The 14,403-nt window shown below is 36.3% G+C and overlaps 1 protein-coding gene across 1 annotated transcript; it reads left to right on the top strand.

The window, feature by feature from the left end:
• Window positions 1–329: 329 nt before the first annotated feature.
• gspt1l (G1 to S phase transition 1, like) lies at window positions 330–9,685 on the top strand. Its single transcript, XM_067382191.1, has 14 exons — window positions 330–750; window positions 2,043–2,084; window positions 3,582–3,827; window positions 4,415–4,448; window positions 4,548–4,625; window positions 4,772–4,952; window positions 5,220–5,374; window positions 5,505–5,645; window positions 7,721–7,814; window positions 7,957–8,037; window positions 8,131–8,304; window positions 8,423–8,512; window positions 8,731–8,899; window positions 9,004–9,685. Exons 1-14 carry the CDS (start codon window positions 555–557, stop codon window positions 9,054–9,056), a joined length of 1,734 nt encoding a protein of 577 aa, XP_067238292.1. The 5' UTR covers window positions 330–554; the 3' UTR covers window positions 9,057–9,685.
• The last annotated feature ends 4,718 nt before the right edge of the window (window positions 9,686–14,403 follow it).

The following is a 14,403-nucleotide window of genomic DNA, read 5'->3' as shown; positions in this document are numbered from 1 at the left end:
AAATGCTTAAATTAATACGATTTTTAGAGTTTTTTAAAACTGCCCTGAAGTTGAATTTTTACATAATTTATGTAAAACGATTTATTGCATTATTAAAGCCTATAAAAGTGACTTTAACGTTTAGCTTCGAATAAATGTTTTAATATAGTTGCAGTGAACGGTAGTATTTAGTAGTTTAAAAAGAGGTCAGCAAACGATAATATAATGCGGAAATGTAGTTTTATCATCAACACTGCTCGGACGCCTACCGCGTTCTGTCAGAAGACAAACCACTACATTTCCCAGAATTCCGCTCGCTATTGCTCCGCGAGGTCAGGCGAGTCGTCAGCGCACACGAGGACTCATTCCGAGTGCTTAGTCAAACCTCCCTTTCTCTCGCCTCTCGCTGAGGGACACCGGCTGTTTGATTTCAACCAAACAGGGGGAAGGCCACACGCCACTAACAGAAAGTTTTAACGACGCACGGGGTGACCTTAACAGCGGCTAAGGCCGGACACGAAAGTGATCGAGTCAGTGGCTTTAAAGCGCGGTGTGTGTGGAACAGCTGTGTGGCAATGGACCCGATAGACACTGCCCCTGATTCCTGGGATCAGGAGGACGATGGCGAGGCCCAGGTCGACGTGCAACTTTCCAAGGCTCTTTCTACCACCCTAAACGTGGACGCCAAGCCGTTCGTCCCCAACGTGCACGCCGCAGAATTCATCCCATCCTTCCGGCCGAAGGGCTCCTCGGAAACTGTGGAGTCAGCGGGTGAGTTCCCGGTTATTTAACGTCTGTTAGCCGCGTTAGCTGTTAGCCTCACACACGCTTGTTCGCATGAGCTTAGCATCGAGGCTACAGCAGAGTTACCGTCAACCGCTCGAAGCGGAAACGTGGCCAACGTGTAATATGGAAGTTAACAATCGGAAAAACTTGCTCGACGTGAATAAGAAGTGTTCGTTAACACGATAGTAACACTGTACCGTCTGTTCGGGCTAGAAAGTGAATAATTTGGGTGGAGACTTTGGGTGTAGGTGCTTGTGAAGCAATTTTAGCTTTATAACAGTATATTTCTGCCTCTAAATAAAGAGTTAAAAGTGTGTTTCTTTAGTTATTTGGATAACTAGGCCGTTAGCCGAAGCTGTAGTCATGTTAATGCCTTTTTATTGATACACATGGACAAAAGGTGCTCTCGTTTGTTAGCGTTGCAAAATCATCATTACTGATGTTCAGAGGCCTGGCGCTTCATAATCAACCAGCTTCTTTGCTTGCTTGATTGGTTGGGGGCCACTTTTGACGGAGTTTTGGTTAAGGGTGGGGTTTGCGCCCCCCCAGTCTTACTGCAAGCATGTTCCCTTAAGCATTGTGCTGTTGTGGTGAAACAATGAAAGTCAATTGTTGCCCTAATCCACTCGGATCATGACACGAGAAATGTTTCACCACCTACTTTTAGATGAAATGCTGATCTACAAAGCATTACCTTCCAGAAGATGGCTGATGTCAAAGCAGCTGAATGTTGCCACTACAGCCAAGAACTTACCTGAAGCCTTTGTGTTACAGGTTGTATTTGAATACATTGTGTTTATAAGGTACACACTGGAGGTCTTCTTAGAAAGATCAGTGTAGCGTGTAATGGAGGTAAACGCAGTGATATGATCTGATCTGCTTATTTAACCTTTCCAAGCTTATTTGCATTTAAAAAGCCCTGAAGAGAGACTGTTTGTAATAGTTTTCTATTGAGATTTTAGAGAGATTTGAAAAATATTGCATTTCACAGTGGAACCGAGGCTACAGATGTACATGATCTTGAACTAATTTGGACAAAAATATGGGAGTTATTTTATTTTTTTTTTTTGAAGGATTAGGATCCTATAACTTTTTTTCTGTCTTACCACAAGTGGAAGATATATGCCATTCACGCACTATTATTACATCGTGCAGTTTGTTGTCTGTGATTGTGTTGAATGTTGACATGCAATTTCCCTTTTAAGATAATTATTCTTAGTAACTACACTGTCCTGTATAATTACAGCTGTAAAAATAAACATTTTATTTTCCTGCAGGTCCTGAAACAGATGCCAATGTGGAAGTGTCAGAGCCTGAGTGTAAGTAAATGCTGAGATAAACCGCCACATTTTTCTTCACATCCTCATAATGATGATGATAATCATACACATGACTCTGCATCTAGTAACTTGAGCTTGTTCATATTCCAGTTTCCAACAAGTTGTCTAGTATTTTTTGATAAACCCCATAGCAATTTAAAAAAAATTGAATGGCTGTTTGGGAAAAGTATAAATAATTGTTTTAAATGGTCTCTATAAAGGTCGAGGAGATGACGCAAAACTTGCGAGACAACTTTTCTATGTGCAGCTAAAAATGCTTCACTACATTCACTGGTCTTGTCTGGCAGTTCAACCAGGTGTCTGAAAAAGACAATATATTTGAAACTCATTGCAATGACTGCAAGAAACTAGGGCGGTGTGATTTTTAGTGCATTTCTTTCCTTCGTAGTGGTGCCCTTTAGTTTCTCGTTAAATGCCCAAACTTAACGTCCAAATCAGCAGTGATTGTCGTAAAATGCATTCTGCTGTTGCTAATCTGCAGGATGTACTTTAATGAAAAGAGTTAAAAAAAACTTTAAGCTAAGAGATGCTGTTCCCCAAGCTGCTTTCTGTACGAGTGTAACACGGGCTTCGATTTTGCGTCTAAATGGTCAAATACACACACACACATGTGAAAATGAACGGTTTGAATATTCGCTTAAACACCGTTGTTTATGTCTTAAGTGAACAAACAGTTGGGAAGTAAAGTCACATATGTAACAGTATATTGGATCCGTGCATTTTGTACTAAATTGACAGCAGCCTTATTTATCACGACTGTTTATGCGAGTACTCGCCAAGATGGGTATTTGAAATAATTTTGTGCGTTTATGAACGTTTAAGTGCAAAAAGTTTTGTACTCCCCCACTTTTTGATTGGCAACTTTGTGCATGCTCTCTGGGTATGAGTGCACAAAACACTGTCCTGCATATGATAAACTAGTAACCATGCAGCACTGACCCGACTGGGCAAGTGACAACTATGTACCCAAAACACAAGCGAAAGTCTTGTTTCACGGCGTGCAGCTCACTTACACAAAAGATGTGGAGAGAGAGAAGATGCGGTACGACTGAATCACTCTCGCTGTTTGTGAAATTGTCTCAAAGTTTTCAAATTACTGATTTGATCTGATAATCTGTATGGATTGGTTTGCTTGTTAAACCAACAAGCTAACTGAATAAATGTCACTGGTAGTGGTGCTTCCAGTGATTGGTGATTGGCCCCTAAAATCCTGATCGGAGCACCCTTAGTGAATCTGCAGTTTCTTTTATCCCGTCTGCCTTTTTTTTTTTTTTTTTTAATGCATTGCAACAGACGTGTGAAAATCAGAAAGTTTTTTTTTCAGTTTGCTGTGTTGTTGTTCAAAATAAAGTTTAGGCACAGTTATGTTGACATCATACACTGTATTAGTCAAAAAGGAAATGACTGAAGTTGTTGACATATGACCAGCAGTAAGAGGGTAAACGGTGTAAATGATGATGTTGGTTTTGACATCAGCTCCGCCCTTGGAGAACGGTGATGCAGAGATGGCAACAGATGACACCTGGGAGCAGAAAGGGAGTGAGCCCAGTGAGGCGGAGGCAGAGCCAGGAGGCCCTGAAGGAGACGGGGGTCAGGCTGAAGAAGACTCCCCTCAAGAGGAAGGAATGGAGGAAGAAGAAGTGCCAACACCTAAAGTAGCCCCCACACAGCCAAATGCCCCCAAGAAGGAACATGTTAATGTGGTCTTTATTGGCCATGTCGGTTAGTTTTTTGGTTTTTTTTGCCTATTTGATTTATATGATAGAGTCCAATGTCTGTGATGTACTGTGAAGGTTTTAACTCCTCTAGGACTTAATACTTTTCAGTTGATTCTTGTGAAAAGATTTTTAATGAAGCAAGAGCAGATTTAGTTTGAATTTTTTTCATCGATGATTAACTTCAAAAAAATAAATTGTTTTTATTTTATATATATGTATGTATATATGTTTTTTTGTTTCTCGTTATGAATATAGCAATGGTAAATTCTAAATTGGTGTTAAATTATACAACAAACAAACATGATTGCACAGTAACTTCATACCATTTCTTTACAGTTTGTTGCATTTTGTCTTTAGCTAGCATTTCAGCTTCTTAAAGTGAGTAGTTCCAGTAACTTCAAAGGTTCATTCGTCTTATTTGCTGAAATAGTTTTTGCACTTGGCTTTAAATTGGTTGGATTTGTTATAGAACCACTTTATTATTAATCAGTTACCATCAAGGCAACTCAGTTCATGCATCTCAGGAGCATCATGGGGAACATTTTTAGAATTGGCCTCACCCTATCTTTTTCTTATCTCGTGTTCCTCCAGATGCTGGCAAGTCAACTATTGGAGGACAAATCATGTGAGTTGATAATTTTGACACTGTTTTAGCAGATATTGTTGGGTTTTCCATCCCCTGTTTCTGATAGCCTTGCCTGCTTGCCTTGCTTATCATCCACAGGTATTTAACGGGAATGGTGGACAAACGAACTCTGGAGAAGTATGAAAAAGAAGCCAAGGAGAAGAACAGGGAAACTTGGTAATTAGCTTAGTTGAGTTAATTTACTAGAACATCTGGTGGGTAGTCAAAAAAGATTCCCTCCAAACATAGGTGAAACTTGTAAGACTTCAGTACTTTTTGTGCCTAGAGGTAGACTGATTTACAAAGTAAATGTTTTTTCTCAGGTACCTCTCCTGGGCCCTTGACACAAACCAGGAGGAAAGAGACAAAGGAAAGACTGTGGAAGTCGGACGTGCTTACTTCGAGACAGAGAAAAAGCACTTTACCATTCTGGATGCACCAGGCCACAAAAGCTTTGTGCCCAACATGATTGGTGGAGCTTCACAGGCCGATTTGGCAGTGCTGGTGAGTCATAATGTTGAATAGGCACTGAAGGGCTGCCATGAGAAATATCCACTCATGCTACCTGCACTTAAGAAAATCCACATGGAAAAACCCTCTCCACTGCTGAGCTGTAAACAGATCGGATGTGGTTACAGTAGAGGGCGCTGTTTGAATACAGATGTCAGACTCAAAAGGCGTTGACTGTCACTCAGAGAACAGAAACTGCTGTCTGTTTGTTTTTCCATTCACTTCAGTCCCTGTAGTAATTGTCATTATTTCTCTCTCAAGGTAATCTCTGCAAGGAAAGGAGAGTTTGAAACAGGCTTTGAGAAAGGAGGCCAGACGCGAGAGCATGCCATGTTGGCCAAAACTGCTGGAGTAAAGCATTTGATTGTACTTGTAAACAAAATGGATGATCCAACAGTCAACTGGAGTCTGGAGAGGTCAGTGAATGGACATTTATATTCAGAGGCTTTTGTTTTTGTATATTACTACTTTTTCTTTCTTTTTTCTTTTTAAGAAAAAATGCTATCGATTGTGTGTTCATTAAATTTATTCTCTGTTTGCATGTAGGTACGAAGAATGTAAGGAGAAGCTGCTTCCGTTTTTGAAGAAAGTGGGATTCAACCCCAGGAAAGATATTCATTTTATGCCATGTTCGGGACTTACTGGGGCCAACCTAAAGGAACCGGCGGAGTATTGCCCTTGGTATACGTGAGTGTGCTGAGCTTGCTATTCAGGGATGATCAATATGTTCAAAAAAATTATCAAGATAATTTTTTTTCTGTGCCAGTTGATATTGATAAGTATCACAATAAATGTCAAATCTTTATTTCATTCAAGTTGAAAGGCAGATTTTTGCTCCAGTTGTAGAAACCAGACTGTTAATTGTGGTTTTAAACTACTCTTTGTCAGAACATTACAAACCCTTGCCAAACAGTTGAACATTTCACTAATCTAAGGTAGAGCATTCAAAACATTTTGGTGGCACATTTCAGTTTGCAGTGCAGCTGTAATATTAATATTACATGTTTTGTCACTTAGAAATGCACATTTGACAGTGGCTTGATTTGATAGTAGCAGTAGCTTGAGTTGGAGTGATTTTATGTTCATTAACAAAAACAGTCAAATCTATAAAAATTGTAACAACCTCATAGGGTAAAATTGAAATATTCTGACTTTTTGAATTAGGACTCTTTTATTAAAATTAACCATTGGTCATCATCTGTAGTATCATAGATTTAGATCATGACAACCACAGGTAAAACCACGCATATAGCACCTCACTACCATAGTAAAATGTAACTATATGGTTTCAATGGTATTTGTATGAAAAACAGTATCCTAAATAAATTTTGTATAAATACAAATGCACAAATGCTGTAGCTTAATAACAAAAAATATTGTAATTAGTCAATTACTCCTTTAAGTCTAAATTAATATAATAAAATATGATATCCCACATTTCTGCCACAATACCATGGTTTTACTACAGTAAATACATGTTAAATGATGGTGATTTGTAGATTGAAGAGCCTAACTGGATCGTTCATGGCACAGTGTTTCTGTTGTTTGTCAGTGCTGCTGAGAATGTCAGTGCTGTTCCTTCTGGTTTATACAAGTTTAAACCACAGACAAGGGTTGGGAACCGATAACTGGTTCTTATCCTGAACTGGTAGTGTTTTTTTGGTTAACATTAGTTAAAAATCCAGCTGTTCATAGTTTGTTTGTTACTCAGTGCATTTGCTAATGTTAATAAATACAACTCTTGATTTTAATAATGTATTAGTAAATGTTGAAATTCGCATTAACAAAGATTAATAAATGCTGTAGAAAAGCAGTTCATTATTACTTCATGCAAACTAATGTAGTTAACTGTTAACTAATGAACCTTGGGTTACCAAATCTGAGATTAGCAGTCTGTTAAACTCGTTGTACAAGTACAATAATCACAGTTTTTTTAGTTTTTATTATTGGTGGTTTAATAATTTTAATGGAATCGAAACCTGAATTGTTAGGCTGAACCGGACATTTTTTACGATTCCAAAGCTTTTCAGAGACATTTGAGTTCTTTGCTGAAATCGAGTACTACTCCCTGTATCACAGTACTGTTTAGTGGTTGTGTGATTGAGACCGATCAGCGAGTAAATGCATCTGCTCTAGTAACTTTTAGTAGTAATTTGCACTAATATATTGTTTGAGCTGAGCAAATAAATGGTCCGTGTGGCGCAGTTCAAATGAGTAGTGCTGTTTCGTTCCATTTTTGCTGCACAAACATTATATCGAACATTTATTGAACTTTTGTTATTGTTTTATCAAAAAAATTATATTGTGATAATTATCGTTATCATTTTATCGCCCGGCCCTATTGCTAATCATTATTTTTTGTTTGAAAGTTTTGACCAAGATCATTTAAACATTTTAAATACAGTATAAAATGCATAAAATCAGTGGTTCTTAACCTTTTTGACTCCAGAGGCACCTTTTTGTCCAAAGCAATATTTGAACGCCATCCTGTCTAAGCTGATACCTTTTTTTTTAGTTTATTCATTATTATTACAGAAGAATCAGAGGTACTCAAAAGTAATGTTTTACTTTATTTAATGTTGTACTATAGTTTTACTTACTATTTACATTTAGTTCTATTAACTAAAGTCTTAAAGACTTATCTGGGCCTCCCTGGAAGTTTTGTTGACACCTCCTGATTGTCCTTGGTTAAAACAAGTGCATGAGTGTTGTCTCAATTATTTTTGTGAATTCTTTTTTTTTTGTGTGTGTACTTTGGACAGAGGGTTACCATTCATTCCACATCTGGACAGTTTGCCAAACTTCAACAGATCAAGTGATGGACCAGTCAGGTTACCCATTGTAGACAAATACAAGGCAAGTAAAGTGCAGGAACATGTTCTTGTTCTGAATGGTGTTTTTGACAACAAAATATCAGCTTTTTTTTTTTATTCATTTATGAATTATTTTGCCCTGTATTGCTTTTGTTTTGAAAGATGCTTATGGTGTGTTTTTGCAGGACATGGGCACTGTTATATTGGGGAAATTGGAGTCGGGAGCAATCAGTAAAGCTCAGCAACTTGTGATGATGCCCAACAGGGTAAGATTGTGGTAATATAACACTTTAAAACGTCAGGTTTTATGGCAGGAATTGGCTGAATGACATATCCATGCCTGCCTCAACTGTTTGTAGCACACTGTGGAGGTGCTGAGTTTGCTTTCCGATGATGTCGAAACCGATGATGCCGGACCTGGAGAGAACTTGAAGTTGCGGCTCAAAGGCATTGAAGAGGAGGAGATCCTGCCGGGCTTCATCCTCTGCAATGCTGAGAATCTTTGCCACACTGGGCGCACCTTTGATGCCCAGGTCGGTGAATAAAGGAATGATCCATCTTCAAAACAAACTTAGTTCTGATTTCTCCATTTTCTGTGTTTTCCTTTGTTATTCCACATATTAATTGTGCTTTTGTCTCTGCCATTTTCAGATAGTCATCATTGAACACAAGTCAATCATCTGCCCAGGTTACAACGCAGTTCTTCATATCCACACCTGCATTGAAGAAGTGCAAATTACGGTAATGGTTGAAGATGTTACTCCAATTTTTTTTTTTTTTTTTTTTCCCCAGTATAATAACATTGATTGATTTGATTTATATGATTAATTTAACATTTGTGCGGAAATTCTTTTGTAAATCTGTGCTTGTAAGCTGCTGACTTTAGCTTGGGTGAGTGCCCTCATTTACAGCTAGTTCTGTATCAGAGTGGTTTAAATGTGCCTCTGGCCCCTTTACAGGCCTTAATCTGTCTGGTAGACAAAAAGACGGGGGACAAGAGCAAAACACGACCCCGCTTCGTCAAACAGGACCAGGTGTGCATTGCTCGTCTGAGAACAGCTGGGACCATCTGCCTTGAGACCTTCAAAGATTTCCCTCAGATGGGACGCTTCACCTTACGAGATGAAGGTGAGTGGACATTTTTGCCAAATGTTACTTCAACTTGGATTTGTAGTTTCATATCTGTTCTGTGAATTTGAGTTTCATGAATATGTACTTTCCTTGTTTTTCAGGGAAAACCATTGCCATTGGAAAAGTGTTGAAACTTGTTGCCGAGAAGGACTGAAAAAAGAAAGATTGGGGGTTCTGAAACGACTGACCGAGGCGGAGGTAGATGCTGCTTCAGCGGCAGCACACTTCATAGCCCTCCTGTTCTTTCTCCCCTCCGCCTCCTGAAGACCAGCTTAAAAAAACTTCTCTTAAAGAAATCTGTTTTTAAGCAAATGAAAATGAAATCAAGTCCACATGTGTCAGCTTTCTCATATTGAGAGCTCAGCGATGCCATTGTTTTAGGTTCTCCCCCATGACCTGTTCCTCATCAATCTGCACACATTAAATGGCAAGAGATCTAGCTCTTCCGAATGTTTTTTTTTTTTTTTTAGTTTTTTTTTTATTATTATATATAATTTCTTTTTGCTTCCATCAGAGAAATATAATGGCAGCATATACAGAAAACGTATGTGGACCAAGATTTGCTTGTTAACATAAAATGATTTATGAGCAGTAAAGTTTGAATGATTAACCAATTGAAACCAAAATGTTAATATCTTGGTTGTACATGTGTCCCATTGCTTATTCCCATTTTGGTTTCTGTTCACAACGTTCTTGCAAAGTGCACGAACGTGTTCACGTTATTAAAGCATCTTCTATGACAATAAAATATAAAATTGGGGAAAAAATTGAATCGTTGTATTTTTTTTTTTCTCTTCCTTCATAAGATGTTTTGTTCTATATGCCTAAATTCTTTAAAAAGATGTGTGATAGAAATATATTTGACCCATATATCTGCCTTGTTAATTCAGGATAAGGATGTTTTGGTGAAATTTCCTCTCTTGATCCATGTTAACCTTTTATTTTGTTAATGATTTGGCTTCCATCTTTTTCTGCAAAAATGCAATTTAGTCAAAAGCAGAAATCCTAAGCACTATGCAATACTAAATCCTATATCACTTAATACCCTGTGTGTGCAAGCAATGATATTGTCAGTGTTTGTTTAAATCCCATGTCTTAAAACATGGGCTTGTTTATGAACTATCATTTAGTTGATAAACTCTGAAGTGGATGCAATTTTTTGTGTGTTTTATATATATATTTGGGCGCAACTGTTCTGAAACCCAAATAGGGCAGTGTAATGCTGTAGTCCAGATGTTCATACTGACGCACCCACAGGGAGTGGCTTTTCCCCCACTGTATTTTTGTGGATAAATACAGTAACTGGCAGACAGAAGTGCAACGAGAGCTTCTGTATAACCACTGGTGTTCTTTGGGCTTTTGGAGTAAGTGTACTTTTATTTTATTTTTTTTATTTTATTTTGATTACAGAAACTACTTTGAAACTACAAATTAGTATGAAAGCAATATTTAGTTATTTTATGTGTGTTTTGCATGCTCTAAGGCTGAGGTCACATCGATGGTCTTGTATTTCTGTAGATCAAAATGCACTCCAACATATCTTCTGTCCGGACCGAGACTGATGAAGCTGGTCCATACCCTGGAAAGACTTTCCACAAAGGAGTGAAATGTGGATGGAGTCACTTTCAAAAGCCAGCCTTGGCCATCTTCATTGGGAGTCTTCTCTTTGGCACAGGCACTGCACTGTCCTTGTTGTACTTCACCCAGGTGGGCAATGTGCCCTATTTAGTAGGACCTATATTCTTGTCGGTGGGGCTGATGTTTCTGGTCACTGGACTTGTCTGGGTGCCGGTCATCAAGCAGAAGATGGTCTATACGGCCATGACCCAAATGAGCCATGGCAGACCTCTGCTACCTGAGCAAGGAGTTCATGCACAGTCCTGTGTTACCATTTCGTAGAGACTCTGAGCCGTGGCTGTTAAGACAATGTTTTATTTATGGGATATCATTTATATAATGTATCTTTATCCTGTGAAATGAGAAATGTTGTATTTTATCGTGTGCAATCTATAGATGTTTCTCCTGTTGTAAGTGCTTTTTTTTATTATTGTGTTCCTGGTAAATCCCTTCAACTGGATTAAAATGGCTTCAAATGCTCACTGCTGATGTCATCGGAGGTCAGAATTAATTCAGCTCATACTGAAGAGTAGGGCCACACAGAACAATAATAATAATATATATATATATATATATATATATATATATATATATATATATATATATATATATATATATATAATTTTTTATTTATTTTTTTATTATTATAGGTACAAGTATGTAGGTCAGCTCTAGGAAAAACCTTTAGATTAATAACATGAAGAATGGATTTTGTCCACCATCAATTCATTTATTTACTGATTATGATTTAACACATTCAGTTATTGAACATATTGTTTGATTATTGTTGTATAAGCACATACTGATTGTCGCAATGTTCAATGTCTCACTTGATTTTAGGAAGTAATACTAATAATCAGAGGTTAAATTGGGATTTGTTGTATGTGGGGTGAGGCTCTGTGGTTTCAAAGGCACATGACTATGACCCTGTCACAGACAGGGCTTAGCCTAAACCAGGATTAGTCCTTAGTTCAATTAAGATATTTAAGTGTCTTTTATAAACGTACACTAGGAAAAAAATCATTACTGGTGTACATCTTGAGACAAAACAATGGCAGTGACATATTTTAAGATATGTCAGTACAAGTTGCTTTCAGTTAAAACAGCTCAAACATGCATTTCAGTCTAGGACTAACTTAAGCCTTGCCTGTGAAACCGGGGACAAGTAAACTAATAAATAAATCATGTAATATTTTTTGTAAAATTCATAATACTGTAATGTAGAAATACTACACAGAACAAACTGTCATATTACTTGACAGCATGTCAGGAAAAAATACATAAATGGAATATTTCTTGTGCTACATGTGTGTCTATACTGATGTAAGGTTATATGAGTTGTGCTGTCTGTATGTTTTTTTTTTTAATTCATACCACATCAGTATACAAGTGTCTTTATAGAAATCTTAAAATGTTTTGTTTTGTTTTTTTCCCCAAAAGGCAAATAAAATTGTATCTTCATTTTAAATGGACAGCCATGTATTTAATCATGTCTGGCAATTCAAAAATGTTTTAGCCTTCCACATATTTCTACACTAATTATATAAAACTATATACACCATAGTTATACAAATAAACTAGATCAAATGCATTTCCATTCAAAGGGAAGGAAACTGATAGGAAAAACGTTAGGCTTAAAAGAACCTGTGGCTCCCTCTAGTGTACAACATCAATATCAAAACCATCATCTTTAATTTTAAATAGCTGATCATTTATAATTTGCTATTAGCCTTCAGAGCAAGAATCATACATTTATGAAACTGAGCATGTTTGCCTTAATGGAAACCCGCTGCTCCAGTGCACAAAGAATCTTACTGCTATATGGAAGTTTTTTCCTAAAACAATTAAATTGAAAATTCAAATGCTTAAAAAAATCAAATAATAAATCAAAGTTTCAAAACAGCTGCTCAAATGATAAATCAAATGCTCAAATGCAATGTCATTTCCTCATTCGGGGAAGCTTAAACTGTATAAAAAATCAAATTAAAACTTTGTATTTGATTTTTAATTTTCATTATCAAACCATTATAAACCTGTCATAATTAAATATATAATTCAATGCTCAAATCATAAATCAAATGCTCAAATTATAAATCAAGAGTGTGTGTGGTTTCCTATATGACCATATTAGACTAATGTGACCCAGTATATTATAAGCGGTATGGAAAATGGATGTATAGAGGACTATAATCAGTATTACAAACCTACAGCATTACTGACATTGGAACATTAGAATAACGTTAGGGGAATGTTAGAATAACGTTAGGAGAACGTTAGAATTACGTTATAAGAATGTTATAATAACATTAGGGGAACGTTAAAATAATGTTAGAAATAACGTAAATTAACCAGGCTTATATAGACAGAAACTATCAATGAAATGAGGAATAGCTGAATGCAATCATGGCTGATATAGTCCGGGGTGGTGTGCCCTCTGGTGGCTATCAAGGGCACTCCAGCTGATAATCATGACAGTTAGAATAACATTAGGGGAACGTTATAATAACGTTAGAGGAACGTTAAAATAACGTTAGAATAATGTTAGGGAAATGTTAGAATAACATTAAGGGAACGTTAAAATAACATAAGAATGATGTTAGAATAATGTTAGGGGAAGGTTAGAATAATGTTAAGGCAATGTTAGAATAACGTTAGGAGAACGTTATAATTACGTTATAGGAACATTAGAATAACGTTAAGGTAATGTTAAAATAAAATTGGGGAACATTAAAATAACGTTAGATTAATGTTAGAATAATGTTAGGGGAATGTTAGAATAACGTTATAATAGCGTTAGGGGAATGTTAGAATAATGTTAGTAGAACGTTAGCAATTAAAATAACTGTTTTCTATTTTAATATGTTTTAAAATGTAATTTATTCCTGTGATGGCAAAGCTGAATTTTCAGCATCATTACTCCAGTCTTCAGTGTCACATGATCCTTCAGAAATCATTCTAACATGATGATTTGATGCTCAGTTATTATCAAAGTTGGAAACAGTTGTGTTGCTTAATATTTTTTCAGGATTCATTGATGAATAAATAGTCAAAAAGAACAGCATTTATTCAAAATAGAAATTCACAAAGAATCCCGGAAAAAAGTATCACGTTATAAAAAAATATTAAGCAGCACAACATTTGCAATAAATAATCACATTTCTGAAGGATCATGTGACACTGAAGACTGGAGTGCTGAAAATTCAGCCTTGACAACAGAGGAATAAATTATATTTTAAAGTATATTAAAATAGAAAACCATTATTTTAAATTGTAATATTTTACAATATTACTGTTTTTTTCTGTATTTTTGATCAGGCTTGATAAGTAGAAGAGACTTCTTTCGAAAACATTAAAAATAGTAATGTGTCCAAACTTTTGAATGGTAGTGTATATGCCCTATAGCTCCCTTAAAATAACTAATTTTTTCTATAAATGTTGTTCTTTCTATTATTTAAATATTATTTATTATGTATTTTTATTTTTTTATTGTTTTCTTCCTGGCCTTTCGTGATTGTATATTTGACTTAAGACTTTGTCGCTGTTACATATTATAATTTGCAACTATGTCTGCCCTTTGAGAATTGTACATTGTTAATAATTATTGTTTGTTCAGTGTCTATATTGTATGTAAATTTGTTTATTTTTCAACAATAATAATAATAATAATAATAAAAATCTAAATGAATCGTTCAAAAAAATAAAAAATCGATACAGTGAATCTTCTCGTCGCTACAGATTATTTTGAGCGCCTTCCAGTGTCCCATGATGATAAGAGAGGCTCGCTTGAAACAAACGCAACCAAACAACCAACCAACCAACCAACCGACGGTTTGCAAAATGATGGCATCATTACAAATCGGCCAATCAGAAGCAGGCATGAAACA

This window comes from Chanodichthys erythropterus, chromosome 3 (genome assembly GCF_024489055.1).
Source record: "Chanodichthys erythropterus isolate Z2021 chromosome 3, ASM2448905v1, whole genome shotgun sequence".
Lineage (NCBI taxonomy): Eukaryota > Metazoa > Chordata > Actinopteri > Cypriniformes > Xenocyprididae > Chanodichthys > Chanodichthys erythropterus.
This window is presented reverse-complemented; position numbering and strand designations above follow the sequence as displayed.